At 41.7% G+C, this 22,768-nt stretch overlaps 2 protein-coding genes across 10 annotated transcripts in view; both read left to right on the plus strand.

Annotated features, from left to right (window-relative positions):
• The window catches only part of pld1a (phospholipase D1a), a 31,177-nt gene extending 14,051 nt beyond the window's left edge, over positions 1-17,126 (plus strand). The window contains exons 7-26 of the mRNA XM_056393379.1: positions 711-769; positions 1,018-1,110; positions 2,109-2,261; positions 3,634-3,783; positions 4,513-4,596; positions 7,244-7,325; positions 8,312-8,422; positions 8,560-8,745; positions 9,455-9,668; positions 9,801-9,929; positions 10,324-10,442; positions 10,838-10,951; positions 11,889-11,999; positions 12,223-12,311; positions 12,484-12,597; positions 12,760-12,809; positions 12,934-13,068; positions 13,472-13,625; positions 13,880-13,997; positions 14,544-17,126. Coding sequence (XP_056249354.1) covers positions 711-769; positions 1,018-1,110; positions 2,109-2,261; positions 3,634-3,783; positions 4,513-4,596; positions 7,244-7,325; positions 8,312-8,422; positions 8,560-8,745; positions 9,455-9,668; positions 9,801-9,929; positions 10,324-10,442; positions 10,838-10,951; positions 11,889-11,999; positions 12,223-12,311; positions 12,484-12,597; positions 12,760-12,809; positions 12,934-13,068; positions 13,472-13,625; positions 13,880-13,997; positions 14,544-14,768 — 2,490 coding nt within the window. The 3' untranslated portion in view covers positions 14,769-17,126. The remainder of the gene's footprint in view (positions 1-710; positions 770-1,017; positions 1,111-2,108; positions 2,262-3,633; positions 3,784-4,512; positions 4,597-7,243; positions 7,326-8,311; positions 8,423-8,559; positions 8,746-9,454; positions 9,669-9,800; positions 9,930-10,323; positions 10,443-10,837; positions 10,952-11,888; positions 12,000-12,222; positions 12,312-12,483; positions 12,598-12,759; positions 12,810-12,933; positions 13,069-13,471; positions 13,626-13,879; positions 13,998-14,543) is intronic.
• A 2,437-nt stretch (positions 17,127-19,563) lies between these two features.
• The window catches only part of tnika (TRAF2 and NCK interacting kinase a), a 61,113-nt gene continuing 57,908 nt past the window's right edge, over positions 19,564-22,768 (plus strand). For 3 of the 9 annotated variants that reach the window (XM_056393369.1, XM_056393372.1, XM_056393374.1), the window contains exon 1: positions 19,564-20,044. In XM_056393369.1, the coding sequence (XP_056249344.1) occupies positions 19,988-20,044 (57 nt within the window). In that variant the 5' untranslated portion in view covers positions 19,564-19,987. The remainder of the gene's footprint in view (positions 20,045-22,768) is intronic. The other 6 variants (XM_056393370.1, XM_056393375.1, XM_056393371.1 and 3 more) reach the window with 2 other exon arrangements.

Below are 22,768 nucleotides of genomic sequence, written 5' to 3' on the forward strand. Positions count from 1 at the left end.
TTATGACCCAATGTATCATTTCATCGACTGTAAATACCTGAGAGACACTGTAAACAAAATGAATGGTGTTTCTACATTCCACTGGGCTCTACCCTCATGATGGGACATAGGATGTTGACACAGATTAGTCATGTGTTTATCCATAGCACTGTGTCTGCTTTAGGTTGACACACTCAAGGAATTTAATCATATTGTCATTGGTTGGTTTTGCTGCTATTAAATGTGTGTCAGAGAGATAATTTTTTTTTTTTTAGATTTCCACTGGAATTTGGGTATTTTTTCTAATTTAAATGTGACAAAACATTTACAGGATGTTAAAGATGTTTCTCAATTTCAAAACAACTGGTGTTTCAAAATACGGTGACTTATTATCAGGGCCATCTTTGTACCAAAAATTGTATACTGAACTTTATCCTTACTCTTACTTACTTCACCCTTATGGTGGAATGAACCTTAAAGCAGACAAATACTAGCTTTAGCCATAGCATTGTGCCTGTTGTGTGCTGACATATTAATACTGTGCATCATTTCTGACTCGTTCATATCTGATGTGACAACACATGTAGAGTTAATTTGAGATGAGTCACGCCGCCTCCAGGTGGATGGTACGTGTGAACGGAACATGTTGATGAACACCATGTATCACTTACATCTCTGCAAGACCCACTGTGTGAAGCCCGCTGTTGTCGTCTCTTCCTGTCTATTCTCAGATGGAGTTCATTGACGTCAGCCAGCTGTCGTTCATTCATGACTTGGGACCCAAAGGACTGTGAGCATTTTGTATTCTTTCAATCCCTTCGATTCCCCCTAAAAGCAGTTCTCTCTGCCTTCTGTCAGGAGGATAAACTCAAGAGTGAAGCACTTGAGCGGAAATCTATCGAATTAGGATGAAAACCCCATGAGCTACTTTCTTGAAATGTGCTCATGTACGAACTTCATAGTTTCCTGTTATGTTTCTGATCCCACGTTGCAATTCTTTTAGAATATATTTAACAATTTTTCTGTGTCTTCCTCCAGGGAAGGGATGATCTATAAGCGCTCAGGCGGACACCGTATCCCCGGCATGAACTGCTGTGGTCACAGCCAAGCCTGCTACCGCTGGTCCAAACGGTGTGTAGTTACCTCTGTCCTCCTCTTTCACTCTTTCCCTCTATCTGTCTCTGTCCTTCATCTGTTTGTGCCTCTTTTATTCTCCCTCCTATTGTTTTAGTTTCCATGTTAACATATAATACATACACCATACTCACATTGCTCCTTGAGAGACAAATAATGTATGTTTTGATTCAATACCGAATATTACTGTTGTGACATTTTTACTATGTGTAATTATGCAAATTGATTAAGTACATTTGGCTGTGACTTGATGGGTATTTCTAGTGGAACTCCTCACTATTTACTACTGAAATTTCTTAATATCTTTGTGGCTCTAAAACACAAGAATTTTCATTTTTTCAATTTTGAAAAACAGACTTCTTTTAACTGGCAAACTTGTTAAAAATGTAGGTGTGATGGACGTTATGTTGCACAAGAAATGAAGCATTCCCGACTGGGTTCTGGCAGGAAGCTGTCAGGGTGTGGGTGTTGAAATGGTTGGAAGAACAAGAAAAAGAGAAACGTTTTAAAACAGTGACCATTCATTGCATATATAAAAAATATAATAATAATAATAATAATAATAATAATAATAACCTCTTAATAAGTGTTATTTTTGGCTGTCATCAGAATTTTGATAGATTTTTTTCTGTGGTCTCAGCAGCATCTTTAATAACCCAGCTGTATAGGCCACGCGCTCGCCTCTCTCTTCATCTGTTTTCTGTTTCTCTCTCTTTCTGTTTGTCACAGCCAAATTATTATGTGAACAGTTTTTGTTGTTATTTTCTAAAGACAACACAAAAAAATCCCACACGTTTGAAACGCACGGCCCATCCACCTACTGCACATCCCCATGATGATTTTCTTCCTACACCCGTTCCTTGAAACAAGAAATGCAAGACACGAGTCGAGTCGAGATCCGGAGAACTTTACACAGACGAACGGATCAGAAATCCTCATGGTGATGATGAAGATCATAAAAATGACTACTATGTGTATGTGTGTGTGTTGTGTAGCTGGCTGGTGGTGAAGGACTCATGCTTGCTGTACATGAAGCCAGACTCGGGGGCCATCTCCTTCGTCCTGCTGGTAGATAAAGAGTTCAGCATCAAGATGGACTCCAAAGAAACAGAGACCAAACACGGAGTCCGGATCGATACCCTCTCCAGGTTATATTTCTTTGTGTGTGTGTGTGTGTGTGTGTGTGTGTGTGTGTGTGTGTGTGTGTGTGTGTGTGTGTGTGTGTGTGTGTGTGTGTGTGTGTGTGTGTGTGTGTGTGTGTGTATGTACGTGTGTGTGTGCGTGTCTTCCCTTGACACACATGGTCACATTTCCACACCCACTTCCTATACAGCTCCATTCTCACATCTCCTCACTCGCCCCCTCACACAGTCACAGTAAATCATACACACCATTGCAGGTTAGTCGGTTAGGGGCTGAACCAGCTGTTACTAGGAAGGTAGCTGTGGGTGGAATCTGTTCGTACAGTAAGAATCATATCCCACCCGTCTCCTGGAAATTACGTTGACAAACGACTAAACTTTTTCTCAATTTTGTCGTGGTGGAAACATAATCACTGGCTGGATGTTGGTCAGAGGCAGAGATCTTTTTTTATGACTGATTGCACGCGGTGCTATTTATGGCAGCAGGGTGGTTGGGGTGGATGTCGGCCTTACAACTGTCACACCAGACACTGCCGTACACATCCGCAGTCTTGTCTGTGATAAGCAATTTAGTTAAGGTTCAGGAAAGATTATGGTCTTTGTTAAATGTAAAACAAACACGTTTTCTGTATTAACATTTTCTGTATTAAACCAAATCACAACCTTTCCCTAACCGTAACCAAATTTAATTCAGAGGCCTTTTTCTGTTAGAACATCCTTCTAAAAGTAAGATTTCATTTTTCTTCTTCACCTCCAGACCACCTGGGTTCTTTTGTAATGAGGTAGCACATTTTTCTTCCGCCTGTCTCATTCAATTCTTGCTCAGTGATTTCCTGCATTGAAAGAAAAAGACTTTCAAGAAACTTGTAGGAGAGCATTATATCAATAGCAGGGATGGAGAAAAACTTGGCTGAAAATGAAATGAAGCTCAGATTTGTTGATTCTGTTCTTCTAGTGAAGAAGTTGCCTCGACTTCTCCCTGTGTGATTTTTGAATCTTAACTTCTGGTCTTTAAATTTTAAGCACTTGCAGCAAGACCGGATACATTTCAACCAATGCTCCAAGAAAATAATCAGTGGACTATAATATTACAGCTAACATTGCTTAAAGCTGTTGTTGCCAGTCTGCTGTCACAGGATGGGTTGTTTTCTTTAACTCCTTTCCTTTCCAACTCTCCTAACCCAGGGCTTATTTCATTTTAGGAATGATTGCCAAGCTCTATTGTCTCACTAGAGGAAAACACAAATTAAACTGATGAGCAGTGTGTTCAGTTAAGGATATTAGGGCCAATAAATTACCTTTTTTTCTTTTTTTTTTGGCATAAATGTGGTTCAGTCCAATAACATCACTGTGTCTGTGTTTGTATGTGTCCCTGCAGGACCCTGGTGTTTAAGTGCAGCAGCTACAGACACGCCCGCTGGTGGGGTCAGAGCATCGAGAGCTTCGTGAGGAATCATGGGAAGGCTTTCCTGCGAGATCACCGCTTCGGATCGTTTGCACAGGAGGAGGAAAACATCCCTGCCAAATGGTAACCACACTGTGTTAGAGCACAACTGGTGCAGCTGTTCCTGATGTTGGCGCGCGATCGGAAAAACTTGAAACAAAGAAAAAGAAAGCTGAACATTGGAGAGAAAAATAAATGAACTGATGTTCTGTATATATTATTTTTATCTGCCTTCCTCTGTTAGTCTTTCACTGGTAACTATGGAAATGTATAGAGAGGACCGAGTAGTCAACTCTCTCCTTTTGCTGCTTCACCACGTTTCATGCCTTTTTTCCCCCTTTTTTGCATTCTCTCCCCCTCAGCTGGCACTTTTCCGTGACATGGAATCATCTGTGTGATACTGTCATTGCAGCACCTTTGTAGTCAGCACAGAGCCTGAGGGGGAAACATGCCAAGGCCCTGTGAGCTGATGGAAAAAGAGAGAGTCTTTAAAGACCAGTTATGTCATGATGACACAGCTATGGGCGTAGCCTGAAGCTTATAAGGGTGTTACTGAGTTAAGGACATCAGGAAAGTGAACAGACAAATGTACTCTCACTACTCTCTCCCCTCACACTTCTTTTCTTCAGTGTGCTGTGGTTGTGTGGTAGTTTCGAGGCAAGACAGTAGAGCTGTATGTTGTTCTGAGTGAAACATTATATATGCTTGTTTACCTTTGTGTGTGTGTGTGTGTGTGCCTGTGTCAACACAAGCACATGTGACGACGTCTGTTTTCACCGGTTACTCAGCGATAACAGCCATGTTCTGTTGCAGGTATGTGAATGGAAAGACTTACATGGAGGATGTGGCCGACGCTTTGGAGGAGGCTAAAGAGGAAATCTTTATCACTGACTGGTGGTGAGTCTCTAGTGTGTGGTTTGGGTGCACATGCAAGTGTGTGCCTGCTTGTCAGCACTGAAGTGTGAGAACACAGAAAAGAGATAAACAGCTCAGTGAGCTATATCTGCCTTGTTTTAACACTTCAACGATTCAGCGCGGCCGCAACTTCTAACACGAGAGAATGAAAACCCATCGCCTTTGTTACACAGCTACTTTATCTGGCTTCATCGCTCTTTATTTCTTGTCTCTTTATTATCAAGTGCAGTGATGGACTGATTGGTCACAAGTCAGATTTGTTTGTTGAGCACTTTTCTTTTTTTAAAGTATATTTTTTTGGGCTTTTGTGCCTTTATTGGACAGGATAGTAGAGAGACAGGAAATGGGGAGGTACAGAGAGGGGGAATGACATGCAGCATAGGCTGTCCGATGCGGGACTCAAACCGGGGCCAACTGCAGCGAGGACTGTAGCCTCTACACATGGGGCGCCTGTTTAGACCACTACGCCACATGACGCCCCTTGTGGAGCACTTTTCAATTAAAAAAAACAAAGTGCTTTACAGAGTAAAAGAAATAAAAACAATACCCCCCATCCACATCCATGCACAGAGCAATAAATGACTAAGTCATGAATAAAAACAATAAAAATGACATAATGGTAACTGAGGAACTGAGGAAACGCAATTGTGAATCTCATAAATATGCATTGAGGAAATGCCAAAGACAGGAAAAAGAAATGTAAATAGAGACAAAATAGTGAAGATACAATGATAAAATTTGACACTTTCTGATTTGAGCATCTGAACTGAAGCTTAGATGTGCGGCATAGGTTGCCATGGTGATCTAGCCAGCTTAAAAGTGAGCCGGCTTCATGAGGAGGTAAAAGTGCCACATGGAGTTTCCATGTAAACAAACAAAAGTTATGTTTACCTTCAGTGTTTACTCACCGAAATCCATCATGTGTGTCCTTGAGATCTAACGAACATGTTGAGCACATCTCCTTCCTCAAAAAAAACATTTGCGAAGACGGTTTTTCTTAAAAGTTTGAGCCCTGCATTGTTTACGTCCACATTTACTAGCTAGCTCTTCTCAAGTCCAAAGATTGTTGGCACAACTTGCCACACGATACAGGCCCCAGTGGGAAACTGTACAGTACAGACTGTAAGTTTAAATGCCTGGAACACAGTGGCCTATTTTGGAAAAGATAAGTCAAAGGCGCATACCATGTAATCACATCATTCACAAGAGCACGTTAAGGTAGAGGCTGTGAGATACGTGATACGTTGTAAAGCAGAAATGATGTGTACATGCACATATTCCGCACTATTTACTGCATGAGAATCGTCTTGGACTTGGACTAATAGTCTGTAATTCTTGGATTGTTTTAACACAAAAGCTCTAATGATAGAAGAGCTGTGCAGCGGTATTACACTGTGCGTGTAGATGAGGCTGTAAAAATAGTATCATACACCAGATGAACATAATACAGCATAGTTGTAATGGCTTATTTCAGTAGTTTGGTAAACACCCAGGCCATCATCAGACTGTTGCCAATGAATGAGCTGACAGCTTGACACTGATACCCAGTTAGTGTAGTACATGCTGTCACACATTACATTATGTATTACCCACAAGTCCTGGCTCTCCGCTGGACACCGCAATGGCACTGGTCTCTGATTACGGCCTCATTCACACACCGAGAATAGAAATACACTGATAGAAAGATACAGGCTCCGTATCTGTTTACGCTTCCGCTACATCCCCTTTGTCCCTCCCTGTCGCTCCTGAATTTAGTTTTTTTTTTAACCTGTCAGGACTCATGTTCACCACCTGAGAAATTATGATGTGACCTGTCAGATGACCTGAAAGTATATCGTTGTGTCACTATGCACTTTGTATGTGTGCTTGCTTGCATATGTAGCTTTCCATTTGTGCAAGTACATAATGATGCTGAACGTCAGGAAAGTGAAATGAAGATATGCAAAAATTTCCTTTCAAAATAAGGAAAAATATAATGTCTCTGTCATGTACAATCTTGCTAGATGGCAGTCACACTTGTAAACAATACTCAATTATTCCCAGGGGGTAGAATAACCTGGGAAATTGTGTTGTGACACACTAAAATGCAAATCTAATGTTTCATCAATAACCAGCTCAACCAGTTTACATAAAAAGAGTTTTCTCTACTGTCAGATTTTTAATAGTTTCTTGTGTGGAGTTTTCTAATGGGAAATAAACACTGCATTTGTCTCCACTGACACTGTTATAATGTTCCAGCCATTGTAATTTGTAATGTAATAGTTTATGGTCCCTCGGAGCCAAATGTGTGACTGTTTGACGTGGCTGAAATCCCTCTGTCGCAAGGCAGTAATCACTGGGCTTATGGTCTTAACCAATGAGGTGTCTGCCAGTGCAATATGAGCCAATGGCACTGTAGACATGTAAGCTCAGGATGCCAATGTGAGTGGCTCATGAGACCACAATAAATCATTATGTCACGTCTTTCATGTGTAAAATGTGTTGGCAGCTTTAAAGGATGTATGCAAGCAACTCCTTTTTGTCCTTTTCCTTTACTGAGTTTTATTTTTTCACTTTGTTGCCTGACAGAAAGCTGTTTCTCTGTGTCTCTAATTATATGTTTCTGTTTCTGTGTCTCACTCTTGGTCAGGCTCAGTCCAGAGATCTTCCTCAAGAGACCTGTGGTAGAGGGCAACAGATGGAGACTGGACTGTATCCTCAAACGCAAAGCTGTAAGTTGGCTTTAGACTGCCAACATTATTGGGAGAAAATTACCCCTTGTATGGTTTAAGGGACTTCACAGAAACAGATTCCTTCAAAATAAGAGATCCGATTGCCTTTTTAGGCAGTGGAGATAAATCTATCCTCCATTAATCTTCACTTAGTTTAGGTTGTAAGTTCCTTACAGCGTACTAAACATGTGCGCACGTGCTCACAGGGAAAGGAATCCTTGCATAGATTAGATGAAACTAGTGGGATCATTTGCAAACAATGTAGGTCCTCACTATTTGAGTATGCTCAGTTCATAACCTGGGGTGTAAAGGATAAATGGACTGTTATTAACAGACCTGTTATTGATAAAGGAGCATAGCAATTGTGTCTTGTAATGATAAAAACATTAATATTTACTACTTAAGCCAATTTTTCATTCACTTTTATGGGTGGCGTACTTTGACCTAAATTTTATTTGTTAACTTTAAGTACCATCTTTGTTTTTACCTCTTTTGCAGTGATTCATAGTGCATTGAAACCAAAATATATGGTCAAGTGCAGTAGTGAAAAATAACTAAGTACATTTACTCAAGCATCATACAGCGTTTAAATACAATTTTAAGGTACTTGTACATGAATATTTATATTTATTAAAATTTATGCTACCTTATAATTCCACTGCATTGCCCTACTACATTTTTCTTACAGCTAAGTGTAAGATTTTACACTGAAGGCCTTTTAGTTTTTATAATTATTCATTGTTAATGGAGCTATCTGCAAGTTTTGCTATTGCTCAGTTTACTCAGTTGTGCCGCCTAATGAGTACTTTTACTTCTGATACTTATTTTGTCGCTAATATTTCACTACTTACTTATTTTTGAATAGAACCAAGGATTTTCTACAGTGTGGTGTCGCTACTTTTACTTAAGAAAAAGATCTGAATTCTTTTTCCACCAATGGTCAAGTGTTAATAAGTGAATATTGAATATGAATATTCTGCCAACAGCAACAGGGAGTGCGCATCTTTGTGATGTTGTATAAGGAGGTGGAGCTTGCCCTGGGCATCAACTCAGGCTACAGCAAGAGGACCCTCATGCACATGCACCCCAACATTAAGGTAAGTGAATGGATTGTGTGTATGGCAAGAAGGTGTAGTGCTGTGGTTGTAAAAATGTGTTTTTGCAAAGCCCATGAGTTTATTTTATCCTAATATATAAGTGAGCATGAGCTGTGTTTCACATGTTTGTGGTCCAGGTGATGCGTCATCCAGACCACGTCTCCTCCTCCGTCTATCTGTGGGCACATCATGAGAAGATCATTGTCATCGACCAATCGGTGGCTTTCGTGGGCGGGATCGACCTGGCGTACGGTCGCTGGGACGACAGAGAGCACCGGCTGACGGATGTCGGCAGTGTGACGCGCTCTGTGGCCCTGGAGCAGGTGAGACGCACAAAATACGCACGAGCACACAGAACTGATTAAAAACTGCCTTTCCGCACTTTTGGAGTTATAGGCAATAAATGTGGTTCTAACCTCCTGGCAAATGGTTCAAATATGAGTAGATGGAGCAGAGGAGAGGGAATGGAGATTCATTCAGACTCACAAAGTGGCAGAAGGGGGGGGGGGCAGAGTGGCACTGCATGTACTGCCTGTGGTGACTGTGTATGTGCTTGAATACAGAACTGAAAGAACAAACACTTCTGCAGTGCCAGCTATTGAACAGGCCTCTTCATACACAAGTGCACAAACATCATTGACCTTACAGTCAGTATATTTAATTAACCTTAATCCATCGAGTGATTTACCACTCTTCTAGATTGGCAGGGGTTTGTCTGTCCTGCCTATTCTTTGGTCCTGAGCAAAAGATCTACACAAATACTGGACAGCAACATCAGCATGCTATGAAAATTGCCATGATTTTATTGAGGACATTAATGTCCTACAAAGGATGAACCATTTGAACAAGCTTTGCTTAAGTACAGCCTTTCAACAAAAAGTAAAAATTATTTCCATTCAATTATTTGTCAACATTCGTAGTTTCCAGATGATAAATCCTGATGTTTTCCACACATCACATGTTGCCAGGTTTAACTTGTCCTTAATCACCTGCCCTATGTAATTTACATTACTGTTGTTTTCATGGCATCAGGCTGGCTCCACCAATACTCCGTCCAGTAAAGGCGTGTCCGCTGTCGATGGCGTCTCCCAGAGCAACGGACGAGGGACGCCGGCCAGCGATCCGGTGGACTTGCCCAAGCTGAAGGGGACTGGTCGCAACAGGAAGGCTCGCTTCAGTCTGTACAGGCACCTGCATAAACACACTCTGCAGCATGCGGACAGTGTCAGCAGTGTGGACAGCGCAGGTATGTTTACATCAGTGTGTCGGTGTGGGCGAGAATGGGTGAATCAGAGGCAAAGCTCTTTGGTATGAAAGTACTATGTGTTGTGAATGCAGTCCATTTACCATATTATTTTCATTCTGTGCGTGTGTGTAGGGAGTGGTTCTGTGCAAAGCCTAAAGACAGGTGTGGGAGAGTTACAGGGAAACACTCGCTTCTGGCATGGAAAAGACTACTGCAACTTTGTCTACAAGGACTGGATCCAGCTGGAGAAACCGTTCGACGGTCTGTTACACACACTCACACACTTTCTTATTGAGCTCTTACTCTGAAAAGCCGCCTTTATTGCAAGGTTTGAAGTTCTTTTCAGTATATACAATCCCTTCTGAATATCGCTCTTTGTCCCATCAATTTTATGTCACACCAATTTGATGGAAACAAATAGTCAGCTGGAAAACTAATATAGACTAGAGCTGAGTGCCAGAAAACACTTGCAACATTTGTTCCATCTTTCTCTCCCTATTCCTCTGCAACAAACCCTCTGACCTCTCTGTTCCTCTTTCTCCCATCTTCCTTTTCACACTGCCCCACTGCATCTTTCTATCCTCTCTCCATCCCTTTGCTGCCATCTCCCTTCTCCCATTTCCACTCCTTTTCCAAATTTTTTCCCTCTGTGCAGACTTTATCGACAGATACACCACTCCCAGAATGCCTTGGCATGACATCGCCTCGGTGGTTCATGGCAGAGCCGCCCGTGACGTGGCCAGACACTTCATCCAGCGCTGGAACTTCACAAAGGCACTTGAACACACATACACACACACACACACACTATATATACATTATCAAATATGGCCAGGCATGTAGGGATTAAAACTTAAAGCTTAAGTTGTTTAAACAGGATCTTTATAAGATGAAGTTTCCTTGTTGACAAACTCTTTTTGATGGCACTGTTTTGCAGAAAAGCAAATTCAGGGTTTTGATTATAGCAAGCAGCAAGCTGATGTGATATTTAGACGGGTAAACACTAACCTGGCTAAATCACAGGACATGCTTGGCTGGAACAGTGGAAAAATACCTTAATCCTCACACTCATGCTTTCCAAGGCACCAGCTTTTCCACACTTTTCTGTTTCTCTGCTATTTCTGATTCTAAATTTACCCTCTCTCTCGCTGAAACGATGTCTCCCACAGATCATGAAACCAAAGTATCGCTCTCTGTCTTATCCATTCCTGCTGCCCAAGTCTCACTCCAGCGCCACTGACCTCAGATACCAAGTCCCAGACTGCGTCAATGCCAAAGTGCAGGTAAGAGAATATGCAGTAGCTTTTGTCTGAGTGAACTCACAAAAGAAAAAAAAACATGGTGAAAGTCGTTGATTTTTATCTATAAAAGTTACAGAAACGAGAAATGAGAAAAAAAACAACCATGGACCAAACAACAAAAAGCACCACTTGCAGAAAATTACAGAAAAAAGAAAAGAACACACACAGTACAAACTCCCACTTTTCCCACACTGTCTTCTACATCACAGTCTGCAAACACTGGAAAGAGATAAAAGAGATTGAGCATTGAAAAAAAAAAAGAAAAAAAAGAAAATCTCTCTAGGGGCCAAAAAGTTACATAACTGCGAAGGTTTGCACCTGCCATTGACTGTTCAGGGTTTTTAGCCGAAAGGAACCGACCTTCGAGTGACATGCTTGACTAAAAAAAGAAGGGCATGAATATCCTGCCACAGGTCCATCATGTTTCTGCTTTAGGAAACAGTGTTATGTTTTTCCCTCAGTGTCACTTGTTAAATGTTTATGCGTCTGATTTTGAACTGTGTCCAACTTTTCCATTTGTATCTTGTAAAACCACCTCTGATGATACTCAATACTTTGGAAAGTATGTGTTATAACGCTACTGTGTCTAATTTTGTATCTACTGAATAAATTAGTATAGTATATGATTTATAACCTTCTATATAATAGAAGCCAGGACTATCCAAGAAAAAACAGCCTATTTTTTTGCAGTAAATACAACAACGCCGACGAGCTCCGCGCTGCACAGAAAACAACGCTTGGCTCGATATGAAGTAACAAACACAGGCGCTTTGTTGGCAGTACTTCTCATTTCGTCTTACCTTATTTATGTTCTCACACTCGCGGTGGTGATGAAATAGGTGCAACATGAAGCCCTTTTGTAGAATTACTGCTATAATAATGCCTTTGTCTGTGTGTGTGTATAAATATATATATTCAGGTGTTGCGCTCAGCAGCAGACTGGTCGGCGGGTATAAAGTACCATGAAGAGTCCATCCATAACGCCTACATCCAGGTCATCGCCAAGAGCAAACACTACATCTACATCGAGGTAAAGCAGCACTGATGTGACAAATGGTCTTTTTTCATATTACTCAGCTGTGGGGAAAAAAAGCTGAAGCCTTCGGAGGATTTACAAATAATATCAGTAATGAAATAGCTCCATTGGGAATCACTTTGATGGGCTTTTATTACTTCATTCATTACTCGGTTACAGAAAACTGTTTTTGTAATTTCAAAGCCTGAAAGCCATAACCACGTCTCTCTCTTTTCAGAACCAGTTCTTCATCAGCTGTGCCGACAACAGGACGGTCTACAACAAGATCGGAGACGCTATCATTGAAAGGATAATCAGAGCACACAAGTACTTCCCTTTACATTAAACCTCTCTTTGTTTAAGTAACACTTGTAATTATAGGAAGGAAGTTTTATGCACTGCATAGTAATTCGAGATTAGCTTCTCTCTGCTTCTGCTTCCCTACACCAGCGCTGAGAGTCCGTGTGACTTAATGTAACTGATGTGTGTTTGCTCACAGGGAGGGTAAGAAGTACCGGGTCTACGTGGTCACCCCTCTGCTCCCTGGCTTTGAGGGAGACATCACCACGGGAGGAGGGAACGCCATTCAGGCTGTCATGCACTTCAACTACAGGTGAACCACATGCACTTTAAGACGTCTGTTTATATAGAAAGAGGAAGAGTGAAGGGAAATGAGGAAGCGCAATGAGGTGGCATTATCTTCTCTAGCTGATTTCTTTTTTTATTTCAAGTTTATTCAAGTCTTGGATGTACTCATGAGTTTAAATCTCTTCAGAACCATGATCAGAGGCGAGTACTCCATCATCTCCCAGCTGAAAAGAGAGAGTAAGTACAAGAATAAAGAGTAATATTAACTGTTTTTATACATGATATTAAGTTATGAGTTTGAAAAGGGATTTCATCCTTAACTCTTCTGTCTTTTGTGTTCTTCCTCTCCTCTGTTTCCCAGTGGACGACCAGTGGATGAACTACATCTCCTTCGCTGGTCTGCGGACTCACGCTGAGCTGGAGGGACGCCTGGTCACGGAGCTCATCTACGTCCACAGCAAGATGCTCATTGCCGATGACAACACAGTCATCATTGGTCAGTCTGTCTCTCTTCTGCTCTTTCACCTTCTTCTTCTGTTTTTTTTGTTTCTTGTGCTGTTTTCACCAGCTGCTCTTTGAGACCGCTCTGCCTTGACACCACCGAAGTGTGATAACGACAAAAATCTGGCTCTACATCTTCTTCATTCACCATGTGTGCAGCTCACAAATGTGCATGAGAATACTGTTGAGATACGAGTTGATTGTTTCGCAGCTCTGTTGTGCCACCTGCTGGCTGAAAAGGTGCATCTCACTCTCATAGTAACAAAAGGCAAAAGGCTACCTCTGTCTACATATGCCACAGTATTAATAAGTTCAGTTAAACAAAAGCAGAAGCTCTTATGAGATAAATGCAGAGATTCAGTTCCATCTCTAATTTTTGTTGTGTGTGTTTGTTTCAGGTTCGGCTAACATCAACGACAGAAGCATGCTGGGTAAACGCGACAGTGAGGTGGCAGTGATCGTTGAGGACTCTGAAAAGGTGTCTTCAGTGATGGATGGACAGGAGTATGAAGCCGGACCCTACGCACTCCAGATACGCCTGGAATGCTTCAGGTTACAAACTTGTGACTTTATAAAAAAAAGCTGCGGATTTTATTTGAATTTAATTGTTTTATCTTGTCGTTTTTATGTATAAAGTTCAAAAAAGGTTCAGGGTAAATCTGAAAACTAAAAAGATTCTCCAATGAAAAATTCAAATTAAAACTTAAATCACATTTTACACATAAAAAAAAGTAGAATTTGTTTTCCCACCTTTTTTAAAGTTACTATATTCTCTCCCCCCCCCCCTTCTCCTTGTTTCCTAACAGGACCATCCTCGGAGGTCACACTGACACCAGCATTGACCTGTCTGACCCAATCAGCGATCGCTTCTATAAGGAGGTGTGGATGACCACAGCTGGCCGCAACGCCACCATTTATGAGAAGGTAGGTTGGACATGATAGTTTAGGGGGGAAATTGTATGATTTGGTTCAAGTTTTATCAATTGAAGTTGTGCTTTGTCAACCTCGGCTCTATATTAGGTTCACAGTCTTTCAGCAAAAGTCAACCTAATCTACTTTCCTTAGTCAGAAATACAAACCCAAATTCAGCTGATGCTAATGTACAGTCTGAGTTTATGAAATCAAGTAGGTATCTTCCAAATCATAGGAAATACAAAGAGAGAATGAGCTGTTTGGACTTTGACCCCCATCACTTCCGTTGGATGCTTTTTACAAAGGGACCTTTGTCTTGTATGCACCAAAGCAAAGAGTAAAGTGTTTCAGTGTACATTCAGGCATATGAGTATTGTTTTAAGACAGACGTATAAAAAAACAACATCATGTCAGTCCATCCAGTAGTTGATGAGACATTTCAGTCTGAACCCAAGTAATGGACAGGCTGAGCCACACCATTATAAAGTGGGCTTCAGTTAAAGACAGCAGCATGTTTGCAGTACACACGTGTATGTGTGTGTGTGTGTTTCGCGGCAGGTATTTCGCTGCCTTCCTTCGTCTCTGGTGAGGAACATGTCTGAGCTGGAGCACTTCCAGTCGATACCAGGCTTGGCCCAGACGGACCTGACCCGCGCTCACGAGGAGCTGCGCAGAATCCGAGGCTTCCTGGTCCAGTTTCCTCTGGACTTCCTGTCGGAGCATAACCTCATGCCCTCTGTTGGAACAAAGGAGTCCATGGTCCCAACTGAGATCTGGACATAAAGGACGTGAAAACCGCCTACTACAACCTACTTACACATCTGAACTGAACTGGTTCATGAGCGAAGCCTCTGGATCGTGCTCATCATCGAATGTGTAATATTGGATTTGCAAGAAGAGAGGCAGGTTTACAGCTCTCTTCAGGGCTGATGTGACTGCTGGGAATTGACAAATCTCTCAAATCTGTTTCTACTGAAAAACACTAAACAGTAGTTACAGCTTAAAAGGGGTAAGCACTATGTTTTTGGGATGTATGAAGAACAGAATTATGTCACACTTGAGGACAACAGTAACTGTAACTGCATTGGGACTGCATCCAAGTTGGCACATGAACTTGGGGTTTTTTGGGAATCAAACTCAACTCTGGATTTAACTTACATCTTTGGACTGTTGGAAAATCTCACGAGACAGTGAGGATTTCTAAGGGACCAGGCTGGGGCTTTAGACAACAGTGCTGATAAATACTCAGCTCTTGGATCAAGATAGAACAAAATACACAGATGACGATGCATGTGATTTACCGAGTTTGTGACGTAAGGTGCATTAGTGCTAAACACGCTGTATATGAGCTCACGGGAGAGTTGTTAAGCTCGCATATGTGCTGCTTTAGACGGATTGTTGTCTCAGTTGTATCTTGTAGATCTTTTCTAATCCAAAGACATGCGCTTGCTCTTCACCGTGGTCACACATGCACGCAGACAATTTTACCGGTCCAACAGTGGTGCATGATTTCCTAACCACGCTCGGATCTTGTTGACACAGTTTCCATGATGCATGTACCAATCACATCCCATCAGAGGCGTTATATTTACTGTCAGAGGTGTTTTGTACGAGATAATTATTGACAAATGAGACAAGCTTTTTCCACTGTTCAAATCAATGTGAATCAAAGTGAAGTTTGTACAAAAGCTAATTTGAACATTATCGTGGCTAAGGAAGTAAGATCAAAGAGGGAATGGTCGTGTCGGAGGCTGGATGAGACAATCTGCCCACTAATTCAAAGAAGCAGTTTCTTCTTTGCTCAACAGATGGTGCTGGCTTCTTAAAAATACCGTCTACAGTCATGTAGCAGTTTGAGGCGAGACTTTCAGATCTCCTGCCTGCTTTCCTCTTAGTCTTATGGCGAAGGCTTTCTGTTAAGTAGTTTGTAAACAATGAACATAAAAACCAATATTTCCTGTATAGCATGCAGCTGATGCCAGAGGCAGATTTTTCATATGAAGATACAGTTTGAAATTGCTTGTTACGTTTCCAGGTTTCTGGCAGTTTCTAGTTGCGTTTTTTATTTTTTACTTTTATGTGACCTATGAGGCAATAGATTTTTCTTTTTCTTTTTTTTTGTATATGTGAATGGTTGGACTCTGTGTTGACTAATTAGTTTAATTAGTTTTTATTTTTAACATCTGCAAAGAGTGTCTTGTTTTGATCGCCAACCCTCTCGAATGTGAAGTTAAATAACCAGTCCTGTGGAATCCAGCTATGTTCAGTTATTGTGACGAACACGTAAAATATTAGGGCATATAATTGGTTAAAGATGTTCTCTGAGGTTATCAAACAACAAAAGGCTGACGTTGGAGCTGCTTTGAAAGAGGAGTCCCGTGAATCAGCAACATGAATCGCTTCATTTGACTTTTCTGATAAAAGGGAAAACACCTACATTTATTTAACAGAAGCAATAAATGCAAAGCACAGGCTCTGATAATGAATTGTTTTTATATGGGACCAGGAAGTTAATAAATGTTAAGTGAAGAGTTAATGTTTGGAAACATTATGCTGTTTGTTTCTTCAAAGACAAACCAGCTTTTCTTTATTTCTTTATTGATTTCGACAATATTGCCAGCTTTGTTGAACCTTGCCATCTTTGTCAGTGCATTATTTATGGAATATGAATCATTTAACATTCTTTAAACATTTATTGTTTAAATGTATAGCATGGTTGTATGGATGGTTGTGGATTTGTAATTAAGCCTCTTTCTTTATCATAAGCATCATCATCATCATCTGAATCCCTTTACCTCAACGTCTTGCTTCCACTCTCTTTTTTTTTGTACAGTTGAAGGTATTTCTAATTTCTATATCTGTTCATTTAACACAGTGTAACTCATAATTTAAATGGCTAACAAATAAAAAATTATCTTTTGATTTTTTTTGTTTGTTTCATCGCATGAAAATAATTGAAATAAGTACATCTGCATCATACTGACGGGTGACTGGAGCAGGTGAAACTGCATGGCTGTTCTGGCCTGAGTCCATCACATAAGTGCTTTTATAGATGAGATTTTCCACTTCCGAGAGCACCAAGATTTCTTGTGAAAATAAATAAAGCAAACAAAGACTTCTTTGTCCAACTGTTCACAAGAATTACTTGTCTGTTACACAACAACACGTTTGACCTGTTTCCCATGTTGTAACTTTTGTTTGGTATCCAACTATGACTCTTATCCCAGGATTCATCCTGTACGACACATCAGCAAAATTTGCTATATTTATATTTATAATGATACATTCAAATGTGGCAAATTAATGTAAAAGCTTCTTTATTCTTAATTGAATATTTTCTTTTTCTTTTTTTTTGTTGATGGAAATGCTAACCTTTGCAGCTGTAATGTAATCAATACAAAAGTCTCAAATACAAAAGCGGTGATTAAAAGGCACAAACAAACTATTGAGTTTCACTGCAAGAACAATGTGGCTTTAAGCTTTCCACTGCCTCAGCAGTTTAAGTGGTAAACTGTACTGGTGCTGAAATGTGTGATAACATAATAGAGTATCTTTATAAACCAAGCGTGGAAATACAAAAGCAATGGAGAATTCATCGTTACTGTATTTTGCTGTTTAAGTTGCAGAGCACACAGTGGTCTATTTCAAACAAACACGAAGCTGCTGATTCTCATGGGATCTACCTTCAGTGCCACGTCTCATATTACATGTCGGTGCCAGTTTTTATATAAAACATCTAAGGTTATCAAAGGTGATCTTCGTCAGATTTTCCTCGTGTTGTAGATCGATGTGTTGACACTGATGTTTTAATGTGGAACTGAACTTTTGTACCGTGCAACTAATCCTCATTATTACAATCGACTCTGAAATACATGTAAGCGAGTCACGACAGACACTACAAGGGGAATTCTTGGGAAACACAAGGAAGAGAGCAGAGTTTTATGACGACCCAGAAATTTAGGAGAAATTCTGTGGAAAATTGCCCACACCCTAAGATTGCAGCAGCTCGGCATTAAGATCTTAATTGGGTTTGATTGGCAGGGAAAGTTACTCTCACCTTGGAGGCAGGTAATATTCTTTTTAGCCTTTTCAACACTTTTGTATTCTTTGGAAAAGCGGTTCTTGTGTGAACATGTGGCTACGGGCTGATTGTGAACAGTTTCTTCACTGATGTGTCATTTTAGTGTTTCTGCATATGAACTTATGTATCACAGGAAAATTAAATCAATTTCACTTATGAAGTTCAGTTGTATAATGCATTTTGTGGCTTTCCAAAGTCTGAAAAAAATTACTTTTTGACTATTTAACAAGAGTCCTACTTTACACAATGTGTGTGGGGGGGTTGGAGTTTTATTGAAGTGAGATCTACAGAAAGAACCTGAGTTTGATCGTATGAAATGCAGCATCTTCCCACCTGTCAGACTAGAAAGTGACAGTGAGCAGCATTCCTGTCCTCTCTGATGATAAGGAAACGACAGATGACAAGAATGAAAGCAATGATCGTAAATATTCTGTTGCACAATTAATATCGGCAGCAGTGTTGTATAACTGATAAGGAGTGAGTTAATCTTAACTATTATTTATGGCAACAGTTCAGTTTGTAATGACATCAATCTCTATGACACCTGATCAAATAAAGTCTATAATACTGGTGGGAGGTTTCATCTATAACAATGTATCAAATTAACCCCTGTATGCTGTATTAGATCTGAATCTGTAACTACAGCTTTCAAAAAAAAGTAGGAATATTTCCCTACAAATAGTTGAAGAGTAGAAGAATAAAAAATGTAGAGAAGGTACTCATGTAAAGTACAAGTACCTTAAAATGTACTTAATTGTGGTACTTAAGTAACTGTTGCCTACTTGGTAAACTCCACCACTTTTGCTGCTTCACTGTTGTCCATTCATTTTTTTGAACTGTCTCTTGTGAGTCTCCAAACTTTATGAAAGTTCAGTTGTAAATTGCTGGAGAACAAACAACAAGAGCATGTGGCAAATTCAAAAGCCCCGTCCTACAGTTCATGAAGTTTAAACTGTAACTTTTCTATTTTCACAGTTTCAGTGAGATACTGGTTTATCTCAAGAATAATTTTTGATCTCATAATTTGTGTTGTTGTGCTGGATTGCCTGATATTGGAAGATGTTCCCTTGATTTAACAAAAACCGTTCGGAACTGCTGTTAATTGTGAGAGGAAAGATTTTAGTATCTTTTTTAAAATTTCTTTTTTGATTTTTTTTATCCATAAATAACATTAAAAAAAGAAACCCACTATAAAGATGGATCATTTCTGTTTTCTCAGAATAAATCAGTGAAATAAGTAAATATATTTCTCAAACGACATATTCTCATATCATAGAATAACTGAACTGACAGACATCAGTTAAACATCATTTGATTGGGTGCTGCTCTATTTAAAAAAAACCGAAAGTGTGAGCGTCGTTGGAAAGCAAAAAAAAAAAAAAAAAAAGTTTGGGAGTCCCTACTGCCTCAACAAACCCCGCCCAGTACCAGGCGGGGTTTGTTGAGGCAGTGCGCTGCCCCCTCCCTCCCTCCCTCCCTCCCTCCCTCTGTATGTTCACTGGCTGTCACAGCAGCGGCTGCAAGACAAGCACTTAGCACTTGCAGCAACCCAGTCACCACAGCCCTCCACCTTTCTCTGCACCGTCTAAATCCCGCAGACATGGACCCGGAGGGGCTGGTGTACACGGCGCTCTTGCTTCCCATCCTCCGCGCGTTTGCGCTCTAGCTGTGCGCTCCCGGCCCGAGGCACGTCCCGCTGCTGACCGGAGAGGGGGCTGTTATTATTTTGTCGCTTAGCTGAGACATCACTGTGTAGGAGAGAGAGAGAGAGAGCGAGGGAGAGAGAGAGAGAAAGAGAGAGGGAGAGAGGAGCTGGGGGACAGTACAGACTGAGCAGCAGAGAGGACCACACAGTCGTGACAGCAAAGGCCGTTTCAGGATATAGGGCAACCGAGAGCGGCTTCTTTTTGTGTCCTCCATCATGGCGAGTGACTCTCCAGCTCGGAGTCTGGACGAAATCGACCTGTCCGCTTTGAGGGTAAGACAATGTGACATTTCAACATTTAGTTTTTTCTTGCAATACAGAGACAAACTGGTGTGTGCGTGGCGTGCGTGGCTCTCTCTTTCTCCCTCTCCCTCTCCCCCTCCCTCTCTCTCCTTCTCCTTGCACCTGACAGCGCTCCCTGAATAGCAACCGGCAGGAGAGCAGCAGAGGAGGCTGCAAGAGGCGGATGTGTGGGAGACGGGCAGCCAGGCCGCCACAATGTGTCAAATTATAGATCAAATTATATATAGACATTAACTAACGTGACAGCTGGCTCCCGCATCTGAAGCCTCATCTTCATTCTAGTCAGTCACAGGAAGGTTGATGGTGTGTGTGTGTGCGCGGTGCTGGATTCAGGTTGAAGCTTTGATTCTGCTGACCTGGATAAGGGGGTGGGGGGTGGTTGTGTATCTTTTTTTCCACTGTGGACCAGCCTATTATAGGCCCATCAGCCTTGATTCAGACAGCAGTGGAATTTAACCTATTTCTCCCCCCCCACACACACACACACACACACACCGCTGATTCTCCAGGCTTGTGTTTTAGAGAGCGAGAAAGACACTAAGCTACTTGATTCCAGATTTGAAATTGTTATTTATGCACATTTGTCCCCTCTTAAACTAGTTCCCCTCTTTCTGTTTTTGGTGCTGTTTGGTGTGTGTGTGTGTGTGTGTGTGTGTGTGTGTGTGTGTGTGTGTGTGTGTGTGTGTGTGTGTGAGAGAGAGAGAGAGGGAGAGAGAGTGAGAGTGCCAACCTACCTGTAGTCACTGGAGCCTACTCTCTCCATCAAAGCTGAAAGCCTTGCATGCTGCAATAGCCAGTTCTTTTGTTCATCCAATGTGTGCTGCAAACATGCACGCACACACACACACACACACACACACACACACACACATACAGACATACACACAAACAGCCTCCTGCGCTTGTGTTTATGCGTGGATACCCATGTTTTCGCTTCGCTGGGCATGGTGTGTGTTATTTTGTGTGTGTGTGTGTGTGTGTGTGTGTGTGTGTGTTTCTAATGTGTGGGTGTCTGCCAGGCTGATAGTCAGCTGCACACAAGTAAGGGATGCTGCACATGAGAAAAAGGGGGCTTCAGCTAAAGACCTGTTTGCTGCTTCTGAGAAAGCGAGCCACATCACACACACACACACAATGCAGTTGTTGTCGGCCTGCCTGTGTTTACCTGTCTGCTTGATTGTGCACTGCTTGTCTGTTTTTTTTATACCCTCTGTCTTCACCCGTCTCTTTCTCGCTCATCATGGCTGTTTGCTCCCTGTCTTTCCGCATCATTCACAACTGCTCATCCATCTACCTGCATGTCGTTCCTGCTTTTTTTATCGCCTGTGTTTTTTAAAACATTTTTTATATCTTCTCTGTCTGACTGACTGTACGCACCTCCACGTCTATCTGCCAGCTGCTCTGTCTTTTTAGCATCATCTCTCTGTCTCTCTCTCTCTCTCTCTCTCCCTGCCCACCTCCCTGCCCCGACCGCATGAAGAGTAATGTTCACATGGGGAGGTGAATGATGTGTCGACACCGAACGCTACTTTAGAGGTTTGCACCTATAGTGTGTGTTCTCACCGGTGTGGAGAGCAGAACTGGTGGCGGAATGGAAAAGGAGAACGTGAAAGACAGGAGGAGGAGGAGATGGAGAATGAGGCAGACAGAGGAGATGAAGAGGGATGAGGAAGAGGAAGGAAGTGTCTGTGTGTTGGGGAGTCAGCCCATGCATGTCCCGTTCTTTCAGAGGCGTGTCAAGCGCCTGTCGTTCACTGTGACTCAGAGGCAGCCACAAGGACACACACACACGTTTGTTTTGACACGGCATGTTCATGTATCTGAAGCAAGATGGGTTCATGTGAGTGATCCCAGCAGTAGTGATTATTTGACACCTCTTTTTATTTATGTGATTTTGCGTGTTTGCATCTGCACCCTCATAGTTAAAATGGTTCTTTGGCGAGGGTGATATTTGAAACATGACACCTCTAAGAACATAATGGTTTCTTAGAAAATGATTTGCTAGACCCCTTTGACCTGCTGATGTCACTGAGGTCACTTGTTGTGCAACCAAGCTTTGTTTGAATTTTAGTGGCGAGCCCAAAGAAATTTCCATCTGATGATGTGGTAAAACCACAGAAAGTCAGCTGAATGCAAGCTGTTCCAGACATGTCGTTTGGTTCTCTCTCCTCCACAAATATGCATCCAGACTTCTAAGGAAACGTTTAACGTGATTTTGTGTCATTCATCAGGTGAACAACAATCAAGCTGTCAAAGAAACGCAAGACGAACACGTCCGGACAGGCCCTAACGATTTATCTGCACTGCCTCTATTCCGCTTCTCACATTTTTTCCATCTTTACACCGCGCATTTTGACTCATCATGATACCCCACCCCCCACCCCACACAAACACACACACACAGGCACGCACGCACACACACACACCCACACACTCTCATATGACATAGTGTACAGTCAACCACTGGACTGGCTAGACAGGAAGTAGGTCAGCTGGCTCTGGTGAGATGGGGAGGGGGTGGCTGATTATAATACTGGCATTGGTGGTGATGATGGGGGATTGTGTTTGAGCGCATGTGTTTGTGTGTGTGTGTGTGTGTGTGTGTGTGTGTGTGTGTGAGAATGAGGGGGGTTCAGAGGGCAGTGCTCTTGCACTCGGCTGTGTTTGGGCAAACTGACCATCACGCACGCACAC

Source organism: Seriola aureovittata, chromosome 13 (assembly GCF_021018895.1).
Source record: "Seriola aureovittata isolate HTS-2021-v1 ecotype China chromosome 13, ASM2101889v1, whole genome shotgun sequence".
In the NCBI taxonomy this organism is placed as follows: domain Eukaryota; kingdom Metazoa; phylum Chordata; class Actinopteri; order Carangiformes; family Carangidae; genus Seriola; species Seriola aureovittata.